This window comes from Plectropomus leopardus, chromosome 8, assembly GCF_008729295.1.
Source record: "Plectropomus leopardus isolate mb chromosome 8, YSFRI_Pleo_2.0, whole genome shotgun sequence".
NCBI lineage: Eukaryota > Metazoa > Chordata > Actinopteri > Perciformes > Serranidae > Plectropomus > Plectropomus leopardus.
Window position 1 is genome coordinate 23993549 of NC_056470.1, and position 27792 is coordinate 24021340.

The window sequence follows — 27792 nt, forward strand, 5'->3', positions numbered from 1 at the left end:
TGAAACTTTTCAGATGTTTTGTGGCAAAGTGAAATATCTAACCATTGCAGCTTTATTGTTTGTCTTTGCTTTGTGGAACATGAAAAGTTGGCCATGCTTGTCAGTGATAAAAAAGTACAGGCGGTGAAACCCACTATATACAGTGTAGGAAACTCTTAAACATGAGTTTAGAATTAAGGGAGACTATATGTTGTGCAAATCTCCCGCATCAAGTATCATTTGAATTTTGCAATATATTACTGAAAAGGAAAAAAAAAGGCTGTCATCCAAAGCAACCTGGAAAATAAACACATCAAAATTTCAACAAGGCAATAACACTGATTTGTGAGCGTCTCAATTGTTAATTTGAGGAGTTTTTTTTTTTTCAAAGTACCATCTTATGTGAATATTAACTGTACAGTGGAATCACCTCAGACGATAGCAGCATCAAAAAAAAAACCCAATAAATCAAGCTTTAAACATCAAATAATTTAAAAACATCATACTAAACTGGTGATTGCACAAAACATTTCACACGTAGTGTATGCAGAGTAATAGGATAGCCAAGTTGAAAGAACATTTAGCAGTAGTGAATTGTTTGCTTTGTGGTGTTTTTATGTTTATACTTTGCCTGGTAACGTCTTGCTTTGTGATTTGTAACTTTGTTCAACTTCTCAGCTTGCTCCTGTCGCACACATCAGCGATAAGGCTTGTGGCAAGGCCACGATCAAAGCTTTGTGGAGGGGTTAAATTGCACTTTTTAAAGCCTCAAGCCTTCACATATTAATTGCTACATTCTGATCAGAACACTACCAGAGGCGTATACTGTAGAAACAACCATGTACAGTATATATGGCTCTGGACACCAGCTCTCTCCTGAGCACAAGGCTACAACACTGCCAACTCTTGTGCTGTTTAATCAAAAAGAGGCCGTGTCCCACTGAACCATTAGACCTGAAAGAGTTGATTTGGCTGCTGGCGTGATTTTTTTTTCCTTCTTTCATCAGTTGTACATTAACCATTTGTTTCTGCAAGGCAACGGTACATCTCACCACTATGGCATTCCATCTGTCACAGGGGTGGAAAGTAAACAAGGGTTAAAACACGATTTTATTATTTAAATAAGAGCATATATTGTGTTAATAGTGCAGTTCTACAAGGGCATTCATATGTAAACCAAAAAACAAAAGTGTCTGTAATGCATCAAAAAAAAGAGACTGCACTCAAGCTACCATCAAATAAAATAACTTGGATGCAGACATGCTTTGTTTCACAGAAAAAAGAAAAAAGTAATCTCTAAATAAATGTTCAAGGCACTACATTCTTTCAAATGTCTTCATCATAAATACTGTCCTGTTACTGTATCTCAAACCACTGGTATTTGGATTCCAATGTAGTGTTTAAAGTGTACAGAGAAAGGCAAAACTCAATGTCAAAACTGCAGTAATAAAGAATGATGTGAAATATGTTTGTTGTGACTGCAGACGAATAGTCTTGTATGGCTGAGTTTAGGAAAAACTAAAGCCAAAAAGCATAAAGTATTCGGACACACATACTTAACACATACTGGATAGAATACACACATACATACACACACGCACGCACGCACGCACACACACACACACACACACACACACACACACACACACACACACACACACACAAATTAACAACAGATATAGGTGTTGTATAAAGTATATCAACACTTGCGTCATGTTATTTACAAGATCAGATTATGTACACGTGTGGCTCTGGTGAACCAGAACGGAGTGGAGTTTGACTATCGTGCCTGTACACACTAACACATATTAGTTAGCAGGTTAGGTAGTCCTAGTGGTTTTGGGACAGGGGCCATTCTCGGGGTCGTGCATGACCAGCGGGTAGGCTTGGATCCCTGGGGTTGCCATTGTGGGGTAGGGCATCATTCTCGCAGCACCAAGCAGGCCTACAGGACCAACGGAGCCTACAGGACTAGGCAGGCCAGGCCACTGCTGCGGGTAAAGAGGACCAGGAACCATCCCCCCATAGGAGCCTGATGGCAAAAGGTATCCAGGAGGGACCATTGCTGAGGAGCTGGGAGCTAGGGTTGTGGGCATACCGGGGCCTAAAGCAGCAGTCAGGGGGCAAGAAAGAGGCAGCTGGAACTTGCGTAGACCAACATGGCATTTCATCTGAAACAGAAAGGAGTTGTTGTACAAAGTAGTACGTCGGTTGCCTCTAGTGTCAAATAGATCACTGGTTCTCAAACTGTGCTACTGTGGCAAGCGAGCTCCCTAAAGGAGGATTCAGAGGAATCTCCGAAATAAAATGTAAATGCATTAATTTAAATGTATTTGATGCTATCAAAATACTGCTATATATTACATAAAAATACTTAAACTATGAGATCCCATGAAGTCAAAATTAAAACCTGAGAGCCACAGATATCTGCAATGAGCCAGTGCCCTCCCAAGGGTCTGGGTGTGACCTGGAGCAACAAAACAAGAGTTAGCAAGCCCGGCCCAACTGACCTCTGTCTGTGCCCTGGTACTCGACTGGAGGTGCCATCTAGGTTGTTGGCATTATCATCGTCATCATTATTATTATTATCATTATTATTATTATTATCATTATTTAAAAATCATTAACATGTTATTTTATCATTGCTATATTTATTACATTTCTTTTAATATAAATTATCATTATTATTATTACTATTTTATTTAATTTTTTAAATTTTATTATTCAAAGTTTAAGTGCCAGCTCTACTCTTTGTACAGCATGGTTGACAACAGTAAAAAATGATAACCTTCTAAATAGGAATACACCTGCCTCTTGCGTGAACTGTCTGTAGCCGAACAGGGTCGACCTACCCCACTGTATTTTGGCGTTGGTCATAATGGTGGTATTCGAAGAGCCTAATATTTTCTGAGGTGGTATGCAGTGTCAACAGTTTGAGAACCACTGTCATAGATCAGCTGAACTCATCATCTGTCCCTGACTGCACGTCTCCATTTCGAATACCTCGTGTGTAGCTGCTCCCATGGGTGGCGCTCTGCCCTCCAGGTCCTGCTGGCGTCTCTGCTGTTTAATCTGGTTGAGGGAGGGGCGCGGCTGACTGGCTGCTGCAACAGTCTCCTTCGTCCAGTCATCTACCAGTTTGTGAAGATCATCAGTGAACGTGCCTCTCTTGTTGTTGCTGTTGTTGGTCTGGACCTGAGCAAGCCGCGTGATTGGCTGGGGAGATGGTGCGGGCGTGGCTGTGGTGAGTGTCGGCTGTGTCTGACTGGAGGCTGTTTGAGCTGCGGTGGTGTTGAGTGAAGACCCTGAAAAGACACAAAGGTCTTAAAAATCTGGCCAGTAGAAAAACTGACAGTAAAATCAATTGGCTGCTGTATGGCATAATTTAAGGCACTTTTTGACACGATGAACCTATAATATCCCCTTCGTGAAAGCCATCTTAAAGAATAATCCTGATGGTTTGGTTGACGTCAGAGTAAATGTGTATACAACTTATTTACTGTGACATATTTTGCCTACATAGCAGCCAAAGGATTGCAACATGAACGACTCATGAGTAATTATAGACAAATGAAATGTTTGATATGCAAGCAATGACAAAATTCAGCAATCAAGACACTGACACCGCCATGCAAAACAACAACAAACGTAAATATATGCAACAATCTGCAGAGTACCCACATTTTCAACAATAACTGCAACATTTTCAAAGTGCCGAAACCAAAAAAGAGAAAATAAAGTGCACATACAAACATAAGGAAGACTAAAAAAAGTAAGGACAGAGTAAGAAAGACAGAGAGTAAGAAAGTAAATGAGATAGTTACTACTACTGCGCTCTTTGCCTAGACATAGTCGTTTCAGAGTGGACCCTATAAAAAGGTAAAACAGCACAAGACAGAAACAGTTAGGCCAGGACACAATGCACACCACAAGTATGTGGACAAGCTGCTTCAAAAGCACATTCAGCTATCAAAACAATTGGGGAGAGAGAAAGAGGGAAGAGGAGGACAAGGGGTTTAAAAATCAGTGAGGACTGTAAGAAAGAGCCTACGTGTTTTCTTTAAGTGGGCAATCGTGAAAAGTGACTATCAGAAAGTGTACCTGACAAGCATTAGAAAGAGAGCCCACCTAGCCTTGGTTTGTGGTTATGGATGACGACCGTTATTTTCAATGCTGCGAGGTAAATTAACTTAATGAAAACAAGTGATTGTTTTCCCCCTGTTGTAAAGGTTCAGTGTGTAGGATTTAGGGAGATATATTGGCAGAAATTGAAGATACATACACTAAGTATGTTTTCCTTTGTGTATGGTCACCTTAAAATGAGAACTGTCCTGTTTTTGTTAGCTTAGAAAAAGCTGTTTATATCTACATAGTGAGGGGGTTCTTGACAAAAGAGTCTGCCATGTTGCACCGCCATGTTTCTTCATGTTTCAGGACGGAAAAACCCAATACTGGCTCTAAATATGACCATTCGCATTCTTGTATTGTATTAGTTTGTAGCCCCTCTGTGTTCAGTAGCATCAGAAAAAACCCTATTTTTTTTCCAACATGAAACTGCTTTATTATGTGTTTGTCTCGGTTTAAATCCCTAGGTCTGTTTGTTTTGGAGAGGAAGAGACCTCTGCAGAAAATTCTGCTTCCGGTAAAAACCACCTGAACATCTGGATCCTAAGTTATCAGAGAAATAAGGTCAGCACATATTAGCATGTGCTTGGCCAGCGGCCCATGTCCAATGAGCAGAGCTGCGTGGGAGAGATACTGATCTTTTTTGTGTGTGAAAAGGCTTTTTTCCATGTTTTTAACTTTTTAAATCACCAGGGCCATTTATACTGAAAAGAATGAAACTTTTGTGTACAATTTGGCTCCTTAACATCTTAATCTTAAATTATCAAAGAAAAAAGTGAGCACACAGTAGCAGGTGCTCACTGGTGACAGACCAAACAGCTTTGGAGAAATGGTAATTTGTTATGTGAAACTGCTGAATTCACTGTCTTTACTGTATTCAATCACCTGGCCCATTTCCTTTGGAGAGGAAGAGACCTCTGCATTTATTTTGACTCCCAAAAAAACTCCTGAACAATTAATACTTAAGTAATTCTAACCAGGATAAGTTTCAGCTGGTTGCTATCTGCAATTCTTGCCACAAGATGCCACTAAATCCCCCTGAATCTCACACACCGTTGTGTTGGATAGAAATCTGTTAAAATGCAGTCGCTATCATCTTAATCTCCTTTACAAATAAAGAGTGAAATAATTAAGATTTTTTATAAGATTCAATTAGAGTTAGTGGTCTATTAGTTGGCAGGGAGAGACCACAAGGAGATAACAGTGTTTTCTAAAAATGGAAGACTGAAGGCTGGATTAAAGCGATCCCTTTGTCGATATGAGAAATGCCTGTGAACCAAAACGTGAAACCAAAATAAAGAAAACTTCAAACTGAAAGAGCACACAGATACTAGCTGGAACTCATCAGTCAGCACTTGTCAGAAACATGCAGGTAACTCAGGAGAAGTGGAAGGAGAAAAAAAAGAAGTAATATTGATGATACAGCCCTTCATATGGCGGAGCAAGTCTCCATCAGTGCCCTGCCTGGCGCCTGCACCATGCACGTCTTCTCCGTCCAAACATGAGGAACAGAGAGAGCTCTCCTTTACCACAGCAAAGGGCCCTGCCTATCAGGGAAGGACTTGGCGGTGGAAGGGGTGGGGCGGGGGGTATGCTGCTCTCTGTGTTAGTATACAGAGGATTGCTGACTTGGGCATAGTGCCTCAACTTGGGAGATGTTATATAATCAAAATTAACAGAGAATGGAAACATACAACAAATAAATAGGGTTTAAGGACTTTGGAATTCTCTCTCACACATGTACACAGACACACACTCATGTTTAAGATCTGACCTCAGACCCATGTTTGGAGAGGACGAGCCCCAGTGCGCTTACGGGGTCTGTTTTTTAAAAAGCCAGAAGCACTGCAAAAAGCATTTGTATGAGGGGTCGAGGGTATTATACCCACAGATGAATGGTTATGAATGTAACTGTGGTTCTGTGATTTGTGGATGATTGCCAGAGAACAGAGAAAAACATATAACATCCAAGTTACTTGCAACCTGGATACTGTCTGCCACACATGTAAGAGGCTTGCACACTCTGGAAATGGTCTCTTTTTTATTTTCATGCCAATAAACTGAATGGTGACTCTTTGCGGCCATTCTGAATTCATAGAACATTTTTGTTCCCTTTTGTTCTTTCTGGTCACCAGAGAAAGTGTTTCCCACCTGGAGGACTTAAAATCTTTATGAGGAAGTATTACTTAAGGAGCACTGTGAGGGTGTCAGTTCAAGGGAGAGAGACTAAACAAACTCTGGAAAGACTGAAGTGATTCGCTGGTCGTGCCTCCCCAGTATGTTTTGCAGGAAGACCTGCCCCTACTCTGCCTCTGATTAGATATACCCTACATGCTGACGTTAGCCTAGCTTTGATGCCAGCTGGAGCTAGATAGTAGACATGCCAAGGAGGAGAGCGACTCAGCCCAGGCAGCTCACCTTTTTACTCCTGCAGTCCAAAAATAGGCTACCCTGTCCCTGGATTTCACAAGGCCATATTTACACCGTTCAAATGTATGACGAAGCCTGTTACCTACTGCAACTACAGTATTTAAAGAATACCCGGCAATAGAAACCAGGAGGTTTAAACATTACACTAAACATTACTAGAGGTACAGGAATTACGTTGAGCTTGTATCCATAAACAGTATTTTCAACAGTTAATTAAGAAAGCCACTGCTTTGATGAAGCAGAGCCTCTTACTCCAGCATAACCAACAAGACAACAAATCAGACTGATTAAAACCATCTCAATAAATGCCTGAAATCAGCGGATCTGAAATCACCTTGCAACTTTTCTGCAAAGCTAAGAGATCAAAAAAGGTTGATCGAAACTGAAGATTATATAGCTGTAAGCTTCAGTTTACAATGCATAGATTGCTGGGTGTCTCTGTACTACTACAGTGGCTTTAATCAAGTTCAAATAACAGTCTACAAGTAAATTATCGTACCGATAGTCACTTTTTATTACCAGAACTTGGAAAAAATGCTTCCAAACTAAAAGCCTGATTTATATGAGGGTCCTTGGAAAGAGTCTTGGGTCACAGATTTACTACAGTCACATCAGACATTCAGCTATTTTAAATCCAGTAGTCCCTGAGTTTTAAAAAAAAAAAGCTGATGCAGAGCTTTAAGCACCTAGCGGGCACAGATTTCATTAATGGAAGTCATAGCTTGCAGGAGCTTTTTCCAGGAAATGGCAAGCATGACCAAAATGAGCCATTATTTCCCTTTTATTGCCACAAACAAGTGACTATTAACACCTTTGCACCAATTACAATGTCTAATGGCAGTAACAGCTGAAGAGACAGATAGTTGTAAGATAACACCCAGAAATGTGAGCTGCTTCATTGATTGGTTGGTTGAAGATGAAAAGGAAACATTTCCTGGCTGCACAAGCCTTTGTGTCTGGTGGCATGTGCCTATGTTAGCTAGATTCAAATGTAGAGATGACTTTTGACTAACAACATCACATGTGCACGTGATGGATATCCTCTGGCAGTCAGAAGAAAAATATGCAGAACACAAGCTTTGAGGTCGTGGAGGGAGGAGAGGGGCGAGTGGTAGGAATAGAAAATGGGTGATGTAAGTCAGGTGAGGAGGCCTGTGAGGAGGGTAAAATAGAAGATCCACTATATAACATATACATAAATAAAAATGGGTTGATAGTAGAGAGAGGCAGGTTAAATAAAGAGAAGGTGGAAATGAGTGAGGGGAAATAGAAAAGAACAAATACAAACAGATGGACAGAGACACAGGTCCACTGAGGAATCTAGTGCGTGGTTTGCTACTAGATTTATAGGTGACTCTCTCTGACGTTTGGTGGTAAACCGTCCAGCCTGTAAAAATGAATATAAGAGGGAAGAAGAGAAGAAACAAGAGAGACACTTTTTAAAAGTGTACAGAGACTGGGGTGAGAAACCTCTACCATCAAAAGCACCAGCAAAGGACACTAAGGAGGAGTGCACGATATGCAGGATCCCACAATATAAACAGGGTTAGAGTAGTGTGTGCGTGCTTGGATTTTGACCTTTATATTATTTGTTTGTCTATTAATTTTAATTATTTTGCATTTCAAAACAATTCTAAAGTTCATAATGACAAGCAATTATTACCAGATTGCCTTGATTAGGAATCAGATGACAGCAAAAAAATGCATGGGACTAGCATAAAAGTGGGCATGTCTGTAAAGGACAGGCTCATGGGTACCCATAGAACCCATTTTCATTCATAAATCTTAAGGTCAGAGGTCAAGGGACTCCTGTGAAATGACCATACTGACTTTCCATTGCCAAAATTTAGCCTAACTTTATTTAGCCCCCTTCCTGAGAAGCTAGCATGACTTGGTTGATTCCTTAAGTCTTCTAGTTTCATATGATACCTTCACCGTCACCATTAACACATATCATTATCACTCTAGCTTTAAAACTCAGCCTCGTACAGCCTCTTAAAAACAGGAATGTCAGCCAGTGATTAATGCAATAAAAAAAAAAGTTATGTATAGACCTTAATTGAATCCTAATTAACGTGTTAACACTAACAGCCCTATTATTAAGCATTATTTATTATCAATATCCTATCATCTATACTGTATATTAGGCAGATTAATGATAATTAATAATGTTAAGTAACGTTTTCCTATATTTACATTTTTTGCACCTGTGTAGGTTTCATTTTTACAAGTTATTGGCATTAATGGAATATTAACTCACTGCTCTTTGCCTGTTTTATTTCTCCCAGTGATACACAAACAAGACACAGCTTGTATTTAGTCATAATGTGAACTTACAATATGAACCACTTTAATAATTGGATTTACTTCCAATTAATTCCATCTTTAAGACAACTTATCGGTTAAACAATTCCCCATCAGTGCATTCCTATCACATGTAACACAGATGGACTATTTCAGGACACAAGGGACATATTGATGTACGACACGAGTGCCACTTTCCCTGTTCTCAACCTGACAGATGCTAGCCATCTCATAAATTTACAAATGTTTATGTTTACAATATGTCTTAAATGTTATGTAGTATTTTCAGTAGTCCTACACACAGTATGAGGAGTGTTTGTGTCAGTAATCCTTCAAGATGAGACTCATGATCCTCCTAAATGTTTCTCGTGGACAGCATGGACACTTAAGAATTTACCTTTACCTAGCCCTAGTGGCTTTTTGTAGATAACTTGTCACACACACACACACACACACACACACATACACACACACACACACACACCAGCATGCACATGAACCTATAATGTGTACCTTGGCCAGGGCCAGCTTGGTTAGCCGTTCCATCACCATGTCGCCCAGAGTAGATGTTGTCTGAAGAGAACGAGCCCTTCAAGGAACAGGGTTGCTGGGTGTGGACCTGCTCTGGGGTGGCGCTGGACTTATTGCTGGAGCTGGAGCTGCCACTGGAGTGAGCAGAGCCATCTGACAGAACCGAACTTTTCGCTGGGGAGCTCGATGAACTGGCAGCACTCTCACCTTTGTGCACGAAAAAAAAGAAAAAGGAGAAGAAAAAACTGTGAGCCAGAGTGAATCATGCTGTGAATCACACACTCCTACGGTTTTCTGAACCTGACGCCATTCCTGTGTTTTCCACTTGTGTGCTTTCAGACTGAAAATGCTCTCCCATACACACACAAACCACTTATCACCCTGCCATCCAAACCCACACACCTTTCCTCTCTATGGAGGTGTTAAGATTGTTTTTGAGCTGCTGCACCATTGGATTGAGCAGTTTTCCAGCCTTCAGCTTGTGCTTGCTGGCCCTGCGCCTGCGGCCACTTGGGGGTGCAGCATGGAGTAGGCCGACATTGGGGGGCAGCGTTTTGCCCAGCTCCATGTACAAACGCTCGATCTCATTCCTTTGGAACGCCTGCAGCTCAGAGATCTCCTTCATGTGTCTAGCGAGAAGGTACAGGGAGAGAACAGACAGAATTTAAGTGACTGCTTGTCAATTTTGTCTTTTTTTCATCATCTTTTTTTCATGCCCTCTCTCAGCAATTTACTCTCTATGTAGTCCACCAAAGCCTCTGCCATTAGGGCGTGTAGTCATAATACCCGCGTCAAGATAATCCTCTCCTGATGTGTGTGTACTGAGTCATTCAAAAACCTCTCCATGTCTTTCAGAAACAAGTTGTGCCGACTTGACTAACAAACCTCAACTTCGAGGCATCTGATCATTTTGGGGCTTCTATGTGATCATAAGTGTCACTGAAAATACCGAAGGAAGGCAATGACAAAAAAACCAAAACGACACTGAAGCTTTTGATGAGCTTTGTGCAAGAAAGTATTGTGATGTTCTAAAGTTATTATTTGTCAATTCAGTTACTGTTATTCCGATCACAGAAATGTTGAACATTTTGCATCTGGCATCCAAAAATAGCAGTACAAGCAATGAGTCACAAACTGTATTTGGATGAATCATGGTATCACATTCAAATAATCCTCATTGCACCTTTGCTATTGCCAAAATAAATGCTGTAATTTTAGCATGGCACTATCTGCTTGTTGATAATTGGCTATTTTAGCAATTTACCAACATTTGTTTTCAAGCTATTTATTTTGGATTTCTCTGCTACCAGCACAAATAAAATCTGCTTCTTGCAACCTTTAGTCATGGTACAGTAAATTCAAAACAAAGGAAACAATGTTACAAAATGGTTCCTAAAATATACGGCATCACATATTTGTTTTGTTCACCAGCTTGCTAAGCGAATGCTTGGAAGTTCATGTTACAAATAAATGACAAAGCAGATTTTTAATAACTTGGTAATGTACTAATATTTAATAATCAATGATATCGGGAGAGGCTAGGCCTCATTTGCCATAATGGTAGATTAAATCCTGCACAGACTTCTGATGAGGATGAGGCAGAGCTGCAACGATAAGTCCATTGGCAGAACATTAATTGGCAGCTATTTCGATGATCAGATAATAATTTAAGTATTTTTCTAAGCAAGAAAGCCAAGCATTTGTGGGTTTAATGCTTCATAAATATGAAAATTTGATGCTTTTCTTTGTCAAACATTATGATAAACTGACTTGCTTTAGATTTTATGACTGATGGTCGAATTAAACAAACTATTTGAAGACATCACCTTGGGATTTGGGAAATTGCATCAGGCAGTTTGTGCAACATTTGTGCAGTTAGTGACTGCATGTGTGTGTGTGTGTGTGTGTGTGTTACTTTACTTTTCTCTGAGCTTCTGCAGTTCTTTCTTCATATCTGCATCCTCAAACTCAGAGTCATTGTCACTGCTGATGTAGGATGAGTGCGCATGTCCTGCAGAAGGCGAAGGAGCGTGACCATTCATTGCGACGGGCTGTCGGCTCGGTGAATCAGAGCTCTGCTCACTTTTGCTCCGACCAGAGCGCCGCAGGAAGGCCACTGCCCTCTTCATGAGGTCGCTTCCACTGTGCTCAGACAGCGCATGAGCTGGGGGAACGGGGTGGGCGGGAGGAAGCGCCATGCTGCTGCTGTCCTCATCTGCTGAGTCAGAGCAAAGGTGAGAAGAGTGGTGGTAGTGGTGATGGGTCGGAGTGTCGATGGTCTGGGCCCGGGGGATATGGCGTGGGGTGATATCAGGACTGGAACTGAGTGTGGCATTGTAGAAGTTTGGTGGGGCAGAGTAACGGTTACTGCTGTGGGGTTTGGATGTTGCTGCATTCTCACGATCAGCTGCAGCTGTCAAAGAGGACCTGTCCACAGCTGCACACAGCTTCTCTTTCCTGCCTGGGCCCGGTGTCTGGCTGTGAGACCCTCCAGAGCCACTAGAGGGTGCTGGAGAACTGCCAGTGCTGCAACTTGGCCTGCTTTTCTCTAAACGACGAATGACATCCGGTGGAGTGGGGATGATCTGAAAGGAAGAGAAGCTTATGTTCATAACAAAATTAGGGTTCAAAAGCATCATCACTTGATGCAATGTCTGAGCAAAGAAACAGGACAAACAAGTCACAACCAGTTATATAATTTGATTTGGTCAAATGACATTTATATTGAGCAGATGTGCCCTTTATGGGTTTTAAACTGGATTCTTACTTGAAAACGGCTTTTGGTGGTATATGAACCGGAGCTGGCGGTCACATCTCTTCTGTTCAAAACCCTGTTTGCTGAAAAACAAGGAAGATGGTTTTTCAAAACAAATGATTCTCAAACTATAATGCAGCAATAATGTAATACAGACATTGCATAAATAACATTACCTACCTGCCACTGCAGAGTCACTTAGTGCACCCACACTATCTGTACGCTCAGGAATCTGAGGCTGACAGAGAAAGAGAGAAGGGTGTGTGTGTGTGGGAGGTTGCAATCATTTGAATAGTGGCAAGTGGTAAATCGCTACATGGGCTAAATCAGTGTGGTAAGGCTAGCCATTATCCTCTCCTGACCTTCGTTTTGTCTGAGTGAGTCAGCCCCTGATTTGTTTTTGGTAGCATGCACACAAAGAAAAAGAAACACACACACACACAAAAACTGAAGCTGCCAGAGAAGGAGATCATGATGAATTATGGTGATGACAGCAGTAATTTTGTTAGCCTACCCCTCTTTCTAAACACAGTATTAGTCTTGCTCTTTACAGCCAATAGTCAAATCAATGAGACATTGCGGGGAAACGATTCAATGATGCCGCCATTAACTTAGCTCCTAACCAATGACTGAAAGCTTGGATTTCTCTCTCTCTCTCTCTCTCTCTCTCTCTCTCCAACTCACACACACACACACACACACACACACACAGACACACAGACACACAGACACACAGAGAATTTTACCAGCAGCTCTCCTTTCTTTTTCGAAAGAGCTCCCTCTGTGCTCGGGCCGTCTGAGACTGGAGTTGAGCTGACTCCCTCTGAACTGGGGGCCTGAGGGTCAGCTGCAGTGCTGGAGGGCTGGGAGGGAGCATGCTCCTGGTACAACAGGTTTCTCAGCTTCTCATCCAAAGTTTTGATGGTGCGGTCTGCAAACTCCACCCTGCGTGGTCCCTCACTGTCTGACTCACCCGCACCCCCACTCACTGGCTGCTGTTGGTTTGATGACTGGGAGCTCTGGGCGGCCTGATGTGCTGGACTCTGGGGCTGGGAGGTGACCGTCCCAGGCTGGATGGGCGTGGCATAGGGCTGCTGCAGGACCACAGACTGATGGGAGGTCAGCTGAGGGGGGAGCTCTCCAGTCGGACTGGCCTTCTGATTGGTCTGAGCTTTGGTTTGAGAGGAAGTCAAACTACTGGCTGCGCCTTTATCAATAGCATTCACGTCCAGAGAGACAGGTGGCACAATAGCACAACATGGAATGTCCGTTACCATAGAGACAGCAGAGATGCAAGGCTCCCCCACAGAAAGGGTGTTGTTATGGCTGGCGCCGGCAGCAGTGAGGGTATGTTTAGTTACACAGGGCTGAGGCTGCTGGATCCGTGTTTTGTCAATGTTTTGGTCTTGTGGTTGCACTGAGGTCTGAGCTGCAGGGGGCAGAGGGGAGGAGGAGGAGGAGGACGGGCTTTGGGAGGATAAAGATGCAACCGGGACAGCCCCTGCAGTTGTGTTGCTGCTGGGCCTAACTGACGACGAGGCAGGCTTTTCAGATTCTGGAGAAATAATAAGATCAGAGTTAATTAGGAAGAGAACAGATTGTGAGTTAAACAGCCAAGGCCGTGAAGAAGAGAGGCTGGGTCCTGTGGGTGCCAGAGTGTTACATCACTGCTCGTCTTCCCCCATCAGGCTCTGTCAACTGGAGTATAAATCCTGCCCTTCATTTTTGCCTAGAACCACTGCAGAAGCGCTCTTATATAACTGACCCCAACGGAAGAACCACACAGACACACACTGATGCATGCGCAGCGTCTTCATTATCAAAAGCAGCAAGTAAGACACAAACAATTCTGTTTATTCTATAGAAATTATGCTCCTGCTGCTCACATGAAAGGATTTTGTTTAGAGCGTAGTGAATGTCAAGGCATGAAGAAAGCTATTAATGATGCTGTGTATTTCTGAGCGTGCGGCATACCTTGGGCAGTAGAGGTGTGAGATGGAGTCTTCTCTTTGTCTAACAGAGGCGTCTCAGCCACAGGGCAGATGATAAACCAGCGCTTGCCAGTGTGGAGGACTGTAAAGGACAGAGAGAAAGAAAAACTTTCTGGTGCACATCTACTATAAAATCAATTCAGTAGAAGAGCTAAATGCTGACAGACCACTTATGAATGAAAGAATGGGAGAATACAAACAGATTATTTAGTAATTCCAGGCTTCCCACCCATTTTTTTACCATTTTATTTCCAAAACTCTTCCATACCTTTTCCATAATATTTTACCTCATTTCCATGACTTTATTTATATAGCAAAAAATGGGTAGGCATAGGAACACCACTTGCCAGGAATTTGCAGATAAGCAAACTGTGAGCGCTTGCTATCTTTACTTGCAAGTTCCTGCTGCCAACTAGCTGCAATGACAACAGACCAAACAGGCAAATAAAGATATGCTCATTTTGGGGGGATAAGAAAATGCCGATCCAATCAACGATCATGCAGGACCGATTTTAAATACAAAGTATTTTGTGTGATGAACAACATGTTTCTGGATATATATGGAAAAAATAGATAATAGCCAAACAAATGTACATTCAAAACTTTTTAAAACTGTGTTCATTGGAAAGCATTTCCAGGCCTGGAAAACAGTGTTTCAAATTTCATAACATTTCCAGGAGTTTCATGACCGTGAGAACCCTGTAATTTATAAAAGCCTTCCACCCCCATTGTCACATCATAATGGGCCTCTTAAGGGAAGCAGTTGAGTTTAACTAGAACCAAAAAGTATGAGTGGATTTTGTTGGAGTGAATATATAATTTCCAGGTGGCTCAAAGTCTTACCATTTTGCTGGTACACCAGCTGTGGTGTGCTGGGTGTGGAAGCTTTCGATCCCTAAAGAAAAAGGAAGGATTACTACACAGATCTGATGCATGTGAACCAATTTAATAAGCATTTAAAAGGTTTCCTCAACCAGCTTAAGAGCTGAACCTTAGACATTAACTCAGTTAGATCAAAATGTCACATCAGCAAGAATGGTATTTTTGGCAGCTGTTGTTGGCAGCGTTGCATGCAAAGTCATCTTGAGAGTGCTGTCAGGATGATGCATCCGAGGCACAGGCACTCGTAGAGAGAGATTGTGCCATTGCAACTATTAACTGTCAACAGTTCCTTTCTCACCTCTGCTCCCAGAGCGCCAGCTCCGTCACTCTGTTTGGGGCTGCCTCCCTGGTCAAAGTTCCTCTCACCCTCCGTGTCCTCACTGAGCATGTCCTCAGCCTTGTCCACAATGTCCTTCAGCTGCTCAATGAACACTTCTTTTTCCAATGGCAGAATGAAATCATTCTCCACCTGAAGGGCGAGAGGCAACACAACATTAGAGGTTTTAGCTCAATAAGAAATGCTTAAAATAAATCAGGAGCAGCAGATGTATGAGCACGTTTAGGAGGGAAAACACTGTAAAGAGTAAAGGAAATGACTGAAATTCCTGTAAATTTAAAACCTAAGGATACCTAAGAAGACTACTTTTACACAATTTGTTAAGTTTATTATGCATTTATGTTTCTCAGCATTATAAAAGGTAATTAAATGTATTGCTTTGGTAAGCTCCATAAGTGGGCGTTTGCCTTGGAACACCTATATTATACATGACAAGTTGGTATGAATATTCATTCATCTATAAATATGAGCCTCGTATGCAATGGTTGGGATTTGAATAGAAAAAGGGAGAAAGAGAGAGAGAGGGACAGACACATTTTTTTTGCTGCATTGCAGCTCAGAACAGTGACACAGAGTTTCAGAGTTCTGAGCCATAAGAGAACATCTCTGGCAGCTTACAGCAAGCTTCAAAAACCTCTGCATAAACCAAAGTGGCAGTGACTTTGTCTCCCACATACCATGTATGTAGCAATCTCTTCCGGTGCATCTCCATCCAGGTCAAACTTGAAAGTGACCATTTTGTGGTTATGAGTTTCCAGCTGACACTCTACCATCTTATCACCAGTGTTGCATACCTGCAACAAGAGTACACACAATAAATACATTGTCTACAATTAACATTGGCTTAAAAAATATCTCCCTTGTTGGAGTACATTTTGGTAACTCACATTGAGCATGTTGAGCTTTGGCCTGCCAATCTTCTCTTGCCGAGAACGAGTGCGTGTGGACCTGCGGTGATGTTTGCGGACTTTCCCTTCGCCTTTACTTCCATGTGTCCCCTCATAACCATCACTCATCTCCTTCCCTGATGTGGCATCAGAGTTGACACTGGTTTTGGTGAGGAGAGGCAAGTGCATCAGCATAAGTATGCATTGTCTGTTGAAGACTGCATTGTACTTGAGCAAACATGTTTGAAACTTTTGCCCAAATAAAGATGATAAATTGACAAAAGGTGTGTGATAAATCAATCCAAATTATCTAACTGTGTCACACAATCTTCTGGGCACAAAAGACAGAAATCTTGAACTGGAAACTGAAAGGGGCTAATGGTCTTTACCTCCCTGCATCGATATGGAGCTTAGTGAAAAGGTTTTATAAAGTTTAACGCTGCTCTGGAATGCCTGCCGGATTTGGCAAAAGTCTGATAAATCAACCATGGGTGACGCTAAACTCCACATGAGCTTAAAGAGGATATAGATTTGTGGGGGATAAGCTATCTGCGATCCATTATGAAGGAACAACTGAGCTTTCCGAAATTAAAAGGAGTTTTAGCTGCTGCTGGTCACAATGATACAAAAGATCAATAGATGCTAAAATAGCGTTCATCAGAGTGCACTTCACATTTACAGATATTTGTGCATAGCTGGAGAGCTGTCTGTATGTAGTGCCAAAGAAAGCCAGTGTAGACACAAAAAATAACACAGCATAAGAGATATGGCCGTTTTTACTTTAGGAAGAGCAGCTAGCTAGTTATGAGCTGTTCAATCATTTTGTAAAGAAGTGGTGGAAAGGCCTCGGTGTTTTCTAAACAACATCTCTGCCTCAGGGAGTGTAAAAAGCCCATGCAACTGACTGAGTCAATGCTTCTGGTAGTGTTTTAAGCTTTTTTTACTTTTTGTTTGAAACGACAGAGCAGCGTCAATGCGAGGTTCTGCTTGGCATTCTTTCAACATGGCACTTTCCCCAAGTACTGGTGTGATTACTGTAACAATGGACCCTTTTCACAGCAGACAATTTGAAATGTTACACTAAGAAAAGCACAGACGTTAAATAATGTTGCCCTCTTAAAGTCAGAGATTCAAATCATCAGATGGAGACCCCTAAGTTGACTGAGAACAGCACTGAACAGCAAAATCTGATTCGACTGACATTATTCTGAGTCAATTAAGCCCTAATGTTACAAATAACACTAACAATGGCTTTGTTCTATTTAAGTGTTCCAGTGAGAGTGACAGCGAGCCTGTGTGCATCATACCAGGACCCTGAAATCAAAGCAGCTAAATAGAATTTAGCTGTCATATATTTCATTATTTACATCTGTGCTTTTTCTATAGGGAGAAGTCAAAATATCTTCTCTGAAAAAGGCCTCTGTAAACAATAGAGCCTCCAGTTCTTTAAGACTGAAGAAAGAGAGGACAGAAAACTGTTTTAGACCAAATGCATTATGTCAACATTCATATCAGGCAAAATGCTGCTCTAGGGATTAATGTACAGCACCCGATAGCTAGCTGAGGTTACTCTCATCCAATATGCATTTTTTACAATTATTAAAATCACTGCCTTGACATCTGCAAACATAGTTGAGGAAAAGAAGCTTGTACCTGTCATAGCTCTGTCCTGCAGTGTGTTTCTCTGCAGCTTGATCCTATAAACAAAAACACAAACGAAAAAATAAGAGAGAGAAACATGTATCGGGTATTTAGTGTCTTGAGGGCAAGTACAGCAATACTACATGTGAGTATACTGGTACATTTGCAATGCACGGTGGGCAGAGAGAGAAATAAGAAATAAGAACTGAAAAATGTGGAAGTGAGTCATATGTCCATACCTCCATGTTGGTCTCTGTTGGACCCTGACCTGCAGCTCCGGTGAAACTACTGAGCTGTTTCTGCTGAGTCAGACTGGAGCTGGCAGACCCAGATGACGCTCTCTGAGAGTCCGAGGGCTGCAGCACAGGAAGCTGGCTCTGAACCTGACTCTGGGCATGCGGGGCCAGCTGGCACGGGTTCTTGCTGTCCAGCTGGGCAGCAGTGGTGACTGCACCCGGATCTGACACATTGTGCAAAGGTGAGGAGAAGACTGCAGCTTGGGCGAGCTGAGCAGGCTGGACTGGCTGAGCAGAAGGGGCAAGCTCAGAATGGCTGACCTGCACCTGCTGAGGAACCTGCTGGGGAACCGGCTGAGGAACCAGCTGAGGAACCAACTGGGGAACCGACTGGGTAACCTGCTGGGGAACTGGCTGTAAAAGACAAACAAGATAACACATTATTATTATTATTATTATTACACATCATTATAATATCTTGGAAGACTCTGCATTCTATACAGGCCCTTTGAGATAGTTGAAAATGTTGCTTTTATGCCATTTTTTGATAAGAATTTCTAAAAAAAATATTCTACAGGGTGCTTGCATGAAAAATGCTATACAAATGGAGTGTGACTGACTGACTGACTGACTGACTGACAAACTATTTTCTTTCTACTAAACTACACCCAACATCTGTCCGACTAATATCTGCAACACTTGACAACTCACATGAGAATATCAAGATTGATAAACAGCACTACACGTAAAAGGAAAAAGGTATTTTTGGTTTTGGAGTGAACTGTCCCCTTTAAGTTATTTTTTCATCTGCATCTATTAATTACTCTGTCTTAAAATTACAAATCTTCACTATCCTTCCACCACGGAACAACTATTCAGTGACCTTAAAAACAAAGCTTTTTCAGGATGCAAACAGAGATTTGAAAACAATCTAAAAGAGATTATCACTATCAAAGGTTCCGGCTCACACCCGCTTGGTAAACATCTGCAGCCAACATAATTACCTGTATCAGAGGCTGAGTGCTGCCATTTGTGGGAGGGTGTGTGTTCTGGCACGGGGCAATGTGTGTGTGTATGGGGTGGGTGGTTGGTGCTGATATTAATGCAGGTTGTGAATGAGAAGCTTCAGATCTAACACTGGGCTGATGCTGTGGGGATGATGGTCCCACCTGACCCAGCACAGATGAGGGGGAAGGTATGAGGGACACTGAGACAGGTGAAACTAATGTATTTTCAATGTGCAGAGGAGAAAGTGGGGAGACAGAGGGGGTCACAGGGAGAGTCTGTCCAGGAGAGAGAAAGATGTGATTAAGAGAAGAGGGGGCTGAAGGGTGAGGGGCAGAGCAGGAGTGAGGGTAGGAGGATTCACAGTCAGTCACAGCTGTCATCACCTGGATTGTGGGATATTGTGAAGGAAACTGGAGGGATAAGAAAAAAGGAAGAAACAGGGAAATCAAATAATCTAGAGAATAGAGTTCAAACATGAGGGTGATGCATCAAGATAACCTGCATAAAGTCTATATTCAGGGTTCCCACACTTTTTCATAGACGCAGTTTCAGAACTTTTCCATTGCTTTTTTAAGACCCATAATAATTTTTTTTTGACCGTTCACAATTTATAACATGAACGGAACTGTATAATACACTTAATTCCAAATGTTAATTATTCTATAAAAATTAATCCGCCACCTTTTCCAATCTTTCCAATAGTTGGTTTTGTTCATGTTCAATTCTAATATTTTAAACTACTGGCACAGTCATATAAACACTTAAAATATATCAGTCTGGCAATGGCGTTTAAGCATGAGGGGAAAACGAAAATGATTATACTATGAGTGTATCCTTAATGCATTTGATTATAAACTTTCTGGATGCAAGGCTGAAAAACAATGCTGCAACATAAGAATGTGGGTACATATTTTTTGCCTTGGAAATGGAAGGTTATCTATAGAAGACAACTGTAACAATTAATATTATTACAACAAAATTCCATGACTTTTCCAAAACTTTTAATGATTTTTACTAATTTAATAACTTTTCCCGGGCTGAAAAAAGGAAATGTGAAATTCTGTGAGTTTTCCCAGTGTTTTGTGACCGTGGGAACCTTGTATATTGTTATTGGTTTATATAATCCAAGGTAGAAACAAACTGCTGAGGCATACAATAACTCAGCCACAAGACAAATGAGCAGGTATTATTCGGGCTAGATATTTGTGATGAGAGCAGACAATACCTGGGATGGATGTGTTGGTGGTAGAGAGTTTGAAATCTGCAGAGGTTGGAGTTGTTGGTGGACAGCAGCCTGAGCCAGTGACTGTTGCGGAGCCAGTGCCTGGGCTGGTGCACTCAAAGCTGATTGGCTGAGATTCTGCCCATGGCCCTGTCCATCTTGTCCAAGCTGTGAAATGCCAGGACCAGCAGGAACACTCTGCAGAAGAACAAAAAGAGGAGAGAGAAAAAGAGGGAGGGAGTTCAATAATGGCAGAGATTCCAGTTTCATGTCTCAGTTTGGAAATCTGCATTTCCTGCTATTGACCCAGATCATAATAGCTCACATTTTCCATCCTGTCCCTAAGCCTGGAATTATTATGAATGTGCTGCACATACACTGTTCCACAGAGCAGACATGGAGCAAGCCTTGGAGGGCTGGCGGAAGCAGCAGCTAAAACCACTGTTATTGTTTTCATTACTGTTTTCATCATCTTTCTGTTGGCTGTTGTCCGAGGAAACTCCTGTTTATTGTCCTTTTTTTTCATTCACCTTCTGTCCACCAACACAGCTGCTTCCAATCCAGCTGCGTCAAATCAAAACCAGGCACTACAATATGAATAGCTTCAGAAGTAATAACACTGTCATAAATAATAATATGACCTTTAAGTGCATTATTTTCTGTTCTTCCCACATTGAGTCCCACAATGACAAACTGTGTTGAGACAAAGGCGTTCTACCTGATTCAGGAAAGCAGCGACGCAAAGATAGGGTTGAAACTGATGGAAAATGAAAACAGGGTGAGGTCAGAGGAGGGAAAACAACAGAAAATCAAAACTGCGGCACTATATATGCCACCTTGCTACAATATAATGTATAGTGATTATCAACACTGAACACTCACCTGTTGTCCTCCGTATGTCTGTGGAGCAGCAGTAGGCTGGGCAGACAGGTACTGGCTCTGAGCTGGAGCAGTCTGTTGCTGCAGCACATTGAGGGCAGGATGCGCATAGCTCTGCGAGGCAGCATCAGGTAGACCTGCAGCAGGGTAACTCTGGTGCGTGGCTGAAACCTGCACAACTGGGGTTGGTGTTGGATGAGGCTGAGAAGCTGGTATCTGAACCTGCTGGGATATATCCTGGCTCTGTTGTGGCGCTGCTGTCTGCATGGCGTTCTGACTGTGCTTCTGTAGAGGTGGGGTGTGAACTTGTTGCTGACCAGTAGACTGAAGATTTTGAGAAAGGTGGATTGGCTGTTGTGCCATTTGTTGGTGTATGGTTTGCAGAGTTTCTTGGCTAGGCTGGAGTTGAGGCTGAATATAAGCCTGCCCAGCATGTTGTGTTAGTTGTATATTGGATTGAGTATTGAGTTGGTGCTCTTGCTGAATGGGTATCTTTTGGCTGTAAAGTGCTGGTGTGGAGGAGCTCTGACCAGGCTGCTGACTTGGCAGTTTGACTGCAGCTTTGACGTGTTGCAGTGCACTGGGAGCTTGTGTAGGATGACACTGGGCCATAGTTGGGGCTATGGATGCAAGAGGGTAGCTTTGTGCTGGCTGCTGAGCTGGCAGCGTGGCTGCTGCTGCAGCAGTCTGTTGCTGAGCTGGAGAAGGATATCCTGATACAGAGTGAGCCTGGGGTTGACAAGTTTGTTGGACTTTCAAAGGAAAAGGCAAAGAGCTCGCTGCCTGCTGCTGTTGGTGCCCTGGTGCTTGGTAGCTCTGTGCGATATGTTGTGGCACAGCTGATGCTGAAATATTTGCTGCAGCTTGAGTCTGTTGCACACTCGGAGGTGTATGCTGGATGCTGACTGAACACAGACTGGCTGGAGCTGGTGTTGCAGCACTGTGTTGGCCAGCATATGGAGCAGCAGGGTAGCTGTGTCCAGGCTGGAGGTACTGCAGTGGTGTGTGCACTGCTGTGCTGGAAGAATGCAGGCCCTGCACAGACGGTTGATTCTGGTGACCTGCTGAACTCGCCTGAGGACACAAAGGAGAGAAATTCAAATTAGACCCTCTTGTGAGTGTATTTTACCGGTCAAGTATACACTCCCACAAAAGCCAACAAGTGTGTAAATTACATTACCAGATGCAAATATAACGAGAGAATGGTGGATAAAATAAATTAATGAAACAGCTGTTTCAACAATGAGCAAGCAGTGACAGGTGCGTGCTAAAATAAGGCCTCAAGAGAGGAATGGTAGGAGACACCGAGTGGAGGGAGATCAGACCGCCGCCCCATCTCCTTCAATCAGAGCCCATCTATCCAAGGAGCAAGACAGCTGTAGCATTGGACCAGTAAAGCAGAAAGGAAAAAATGTTAAAATCTGGGTCAGTTCTAAAAGGAATTGGTTAAGGTTAATCAGCAGGGAGACATGGTCTATTAGAAATTGCGTTTGTCTTCTGACAGGACCAAGCTTATGATTTTTAAGAGGATGGTCAGCTCTGGAGGTCTATGCAGGCAGCAAGACTCAGACAGTAGACAGGAGGTCAGACCAGCTCCATGCAGAATAATGCTGCACCTCCTGCAGGCTGGGAGAAATCAGTAAAGCAGGCCCCATATGGGAAACCAAAGCGACCTGTTTGCTAATGTGACCTACCACTCCCACAGCCCTGGTAACTTGCTGCTCTCTGGCACAGAATCTATCCTCGCAGTCCTGGAGGGGCTCTTGGTCCCCAACCAAACTTCCACTTAGGAGATGACTCTTCAGGCTGTCGTCTCCATCACTGCGGGCGGGCCTGTGGGCAGCTGAGGAGTGTAGCTGGGAGGATTGGGTGGGTGTGGTGTGACAAGGGACTGCTTTGCGGCTGATTATATTAAACAGGGACTGCTGCAGCAGTGAGAAATCTGAACAATCACTCAGACCTTTCAGCCGTCCATAACCAGAGGACGGGTTTTGTCTAGAGTCACATGGACAGTGGTGTGTTGGCATGCCAACCGAAGGACGGCGATGGCTACCTTCTCGTAACCTTAAATTAAGTAAAGAGAGGCAGGCCTGGCACACGTGGCCTCTATGCATTGCAAAATGTTGGTTATGATGAGCGGTCAGACTCAGAAGACTACTTAGGTCAGAGTGTCTGCGTCCACTTGGCACAGGCACTGTTAAGTTCTCACTGCTGGCCTCTGATGACGGTCTGATGCTTGTGTCACTAAAGCGGCGATACTCAGGGGGCAAGGGGAGGACCTGCAGTACTGGCAGAGCACTGTGGGAGGGGAATCCATCCTTAGTCTCTGGGTGAGGCTCAGGGGGGGGTGAGTTCCAACTGGTTCTCTGGTACCGTGGGGGTAGGACTGATTGATCTCTGTGACTGAATGAGGCCACGGAGTTGAGCAATGTTGTTTGCCCTGCGAGTGTCAATAACAGGGGCACTTCCTCTCCGAGCTGCAGCTCCCAAACAAGTCTTGAGCTCTGGGCTCAGTGTTGCCCCGCGTACTTCAATCTTTTCACAGGAGTGAGGTCGATCTGTGAGAAAAGGGCCACTGCTCTGGCACTGATCAAAGAGCAACCCAAAAGCAAAACACATGTTACTCAAATGAACAGAATAAAGGAAATGGATGAAGAGATGAGAACAAACAAACTTGCTTGCAATGACAAATGAAAGTATGAGAAATACATGTGCATGTAAAGTGCATGACTGTGTTAATGAAGACTGATCTGCACGTGTCAAGAAATGTTTATGCATGTTGTCCGTGCAGATAAACATAGTTTTTATGTGTGGATACATCATCTGCGGTTATTTCCACGTGAGCAATGGCTGCTTTCAAAGAGTGTGTTTATTTTAATAAATCCAAACGTACATGGTCCACCTGGGTGTGTGTGCTCCTGATACAGACCTGCTGTGTTGCCATAGTAATAGGCTCCAGCAGGGACTGGTAGAGGACACTCTGCTGGCTGCTGTGGGAGTCTGAGTACACAGTGGAGCCCATGCCACTATCAAGTGTGCTGTCTGCTGCAGAGACACACAAATCAAACACTCAGAAAAAAGTAGAAGATTAAGTTCTTGCGCTTCTGAGTGGAGAACAGATTCTCTTACACGTCACTGAGGTGGCACTGGCTGGTAGGTTACGCAGCTTGTTGTGCTGGTCCGCCTCTGTCTCTTCAGGCTCAAGCAAAGGCTGTCCTACATTTGTAACCCCAGCAGAGATGCCCTGAGATGGTGTCATCTGGACTCTTTGAACTCCTTCACCTTGTTCCACTGGAACTGCAGCAGAAACTGTTCTCTCTCTCCTCCATTTGATCAGTGCCACACGGTCCCTGATCGACTTTCCCACAGTCTTAGCATCGCTCTCATGGAAGAAGCCAGACTCCACCTGACAAAGAAAAGGGAAGAGCATGACTTCCAGGATATTTTTAGCATGGAGCATGTGAGAGAAGAGAGAGCACATTGTGCAAGGGAAAGAGAAGGAGCAAGAAAAGGAAGGAATAGAAAATCTATTTCAAGGGGATCAGTGCAGTGGGGATTTATTCCCTTTGTCAGCAGCTCTGTTCATTGTTCACAACAGAACTGTCTGCGTTATTACATCCGCAATAAACAATGATGAAGACACATCGTATAGATGCATGTCATACATACAAAAAAACATAGTACAAGATAATAGTTCATGCAAAAAAACACTAGTCAGTCCCTTCAGAACTTCACAGGCTTTTTTAAAGATTACTGTGGCCTAAAATGCCTGATTTCACAGCAGCTTTTCTAAAACATTGTGGTGCATTTTACAGTGTTCTAGCTGGGGTTTCTTGTTTTATTTGGGTTTGGGTTTTTTTTTGCAAGGACATTGTGGGTGCATGTGAAAATCGTGAAAATAGTTGCTATTTTTTAAAGTGAATAATTCATTAAATATTAAGGGGAACTTGTTCTAGTGAGATTAAACTGTACTGTTCTGAAATGGTGATTTATATACATGTGGACATTCTAAAGAAAGACGCAGGGACAGAAAACACTGGCAAACTCGCAAGATGCATGGAGGATCGAGATGACTGGAGATGCCAAAGGAGGGCTCATCTGAGGACAACAGAATGATGACTGCACTAACTATTCAACTAACCATGCATATTTAATCTAATTCACTGGATTCTTTCACCACGTACAATAGATACAGAAGTAACAGCCTCTATCATGGGGATTTGTCGTGTTTCCATGTCTTCAAGCCATTCTTCAGGTATAGGAAAATTGTTGGTCAGTTGATGACTTTCTGCACAACCAATAATTAGAAAGAGAGTTTGGTGATGTTATGCTGGGGACTGCTATGATTTGTGAAACTCATGGGAAACTATGATCATTGGTCAAAGTTGTGGAAAGTTGAAGCGGCATATTGAGAAGTTGTGTAGAATTAACAGGGATTGGTTGAATATGCGTTTTTGTTTGTTTGCAATCACAACATCCTGGAAGGCCTGACTTCCACTGCTGTGTGTTTTTACACTAATGATTTAAATGAAGCATGTCCAATCATCTACTGTGAAGCATTAAGTACAGCATGCATTGTATAAGATGTCATTGAAAACACATAATACACAAAGAGTAATTAGGCATCATTAACACAAAAGCCAGAATAAATGAACAAAAAAAAAAAGAGAGGGATCCTGGCCCATCGATGGAGACAAATCCCCTGTCTTATATTGCTTGTCTATAGAAAAATGACCCATAAGAGTGGATGAGGAGTGACTTGGCATAAGCATGCTGGCTATACAATCCTATTATGCTGCTGATCCACATGTCTGCTTTCATGTCCAGATTGGCCTTAAATTTGTTTCCCAGCTTGACAGTCCGGTCAAGGCCAAAACAGCACAGATAAATGGGGAGAGAGCCGACAAGAAAGAGGGGAAGAGATGTGTGGGAGAGTGAGAAAGAGCGACAACAAAAATGAGACATTGGTTAAAACAAAAGGCAGAAAAAGAGAAGGCCAGGAAAACAAACTCTCCCTCAAAGTTTCACTGCCACTGTATCAACTGGCTGAGTATTAAATAAAATATTTCTTTTTTAAAATAATCTAAGAGAGAGTAATAAATATACAGCTGGCACACCTCACTGCCAAAATGTCTCTCTTTCACTCCTTTAGTTACACATGATGTACAAGCACATACTGTAGACTACTTTGTAAAATGTCTAAAAACACAGTAAAGATGCTCCTTAGTCCTAATGCAATAGACGGGCCCAAAACAAATCTGTTTAAAAGCAGGTTTATTTGGAGCCATTTTGAATAATCCTGCCAAAAAGAAAACCTTAAAAAAAGATCCTCAATTTAATGTCTCACTGAAGACTTGGTCTCGCTAGTATTTCTGATAATGTGTGCCAGTTTAATCTTTTCCCACCAAAACTGAAAAAAGGCTGTTAAAGAACAAAGCCTGACAATGACTGTTTATATTCTCCATCTGAAGTTGAGCTCTGTAAGTCTCTCTTAATTCCACACCCCAATAAATAATTTTATGGTGCTGCAGAATGTTAGATGAGTGATATAAAGGCTTGAAGATGGTATAATCATGGCTCCCACACAGAGAAATCCTCAGTTTTTCTGAGCCAGGTTTTTTTTGCAGGGCCTGTGGGTGCCTTATCTGATGGTGTTCCCTGGAGAAAACCATGTAAACAAAAGGGAAAAAAACAAAACCTAATCACTGTATTCCTGGAAGAGCAGTGAAAGTTATCACCAGCAATCTGCATTTGAGTGCATTCCCCAATGATGAGATCTGAGTAATGCCAGCAGCCAGAACACGCTAAGCCAGAAGGACATGCAAAACATGTCAAACAGCATGATAAGCATGAGTTAAACTAACTTAACACTGAAACTGAAATTACACAAAGGTTTTTGAAAAGGACAAATCATTTCTAGATGACCCATAAAAGTGACAGGAGTCCAAGTCCAGATTCATCTCCAAATATTTACATGTGTAAGTTATTCTGACAACCTTCAATCATCCACTCACCATCTCTTGTGCCACAACCTCAGGGACCTCCTTTTCCAGGTCAAACGTGAACTCGATGGCTCCACTCTCCTTGTACTTCCCTTTTAACTTCTTGTGATCTTCCACCCACAGTTTCAGGGCTATGGAGTCCTTTTTCCCATCATCCTCTTCAGCTAACTCCACCCTGACGCCTGTGTCCTCAGCAAAGAAAGCATGGTTCAACAGATCCTTGATGGTGTACCTGGGGGAAGGAAGACCAAAATTCAATACTCATTCCTTTTCTCCACCAAAATTAGCACATTAGTGTGTTTTTTAACACAGGCAAACCTACAAACAATAGGCTATTGACTCATTTTTAACTGCAGACAAGTATGCCTTGTTTTTGTTTTTTTTCTTATTTGATGTGTCAGGTTCGTACTGCTCAGTTTTGCTGGAAAACATGGTTAGTAACAGCAGAAAGCAGTGTGGATGTCAATGAAAATTTCACAGTGGTTATTTCTTTTTTATATCCATTTTTCAGTTCAGTTCAGTCTCTCTTTTAAACTCTCTGCCAACTAATGTAGAATGATAGAATGAGTTTTTGGCTGAGATA

At 42.5% G+C, this 27792-nt stretch overlaps 1 protein-coding gene across 1 annotated transcript in view; it reads right to left on the reverse strand.

Moving 5' to 3' along the window:
- Positions 1 to 1597: 1597 nt before the first annotated feature.
- The window catches only part of LOC121946553 (serine/threonine-protein kinase WNK2), a 51417-nt gene continuing 25222 nt past the window's right edge, over positions 1598 to 27792 (reverse strand). Inside the window, 26 exon segments of the mRNA XM_042491162.1 lie at positions 1598 to 2150; positions 2983 to 3284; positions 3804 to 3848; positions 7823 to 7921; positions 9352 to 9576; positions 9772 to 9998; positions 11290 to 11954; positions 12137 to 12207; positions 12305 to 12362; positions 12871 to 13679; positions 14099 to 14197; positions 14959 to 15010; positions 15296 to 15466; positions 16012 to 16128; positions 16222 to 16381; positions 17875 to 17918; positions 18102 to 18512; positions 19103 to 19516; positions 20332 to 20526; positions 21047 to 21085; positions 21211 to 22281; positions 22902 to 23558; positions 23560 to 23793; positions 24137 to 24252; positions 24337 to 24613; positions 27222 to 27441. Of these exon segments, the coding sequence (XP_042347096.1) occupies positions 1800 to 2150; positions 2983 to 3284; positions 3804 to 3848; positions 7823 to 7921; positions 9352 to 9576; positions 9772 to 9998; positions 11290 to 11954; positions 12137 to 12207; positions 12305 to 12362; positions 12871 to 13679; positions 14099 to 14197; positions 14959 to 15010; positions 15296 to 15466; positions 16012 to 16128; positions 16222 to 16381; positions 17875 to 17918; positions 18102 to 18512; positions 19103 to 19516; positions 20332 to 20526; positions 21047 to 21085; positions 21211 to 22281; positions 22902 to 23558; positions 23560 to 23793; positions 24137 to 24252; positions 24337 to 24613; positions 27222 to 27441 (7129 nt within the window). The 3' untranslated portion in view covers positions 1598 to 1799.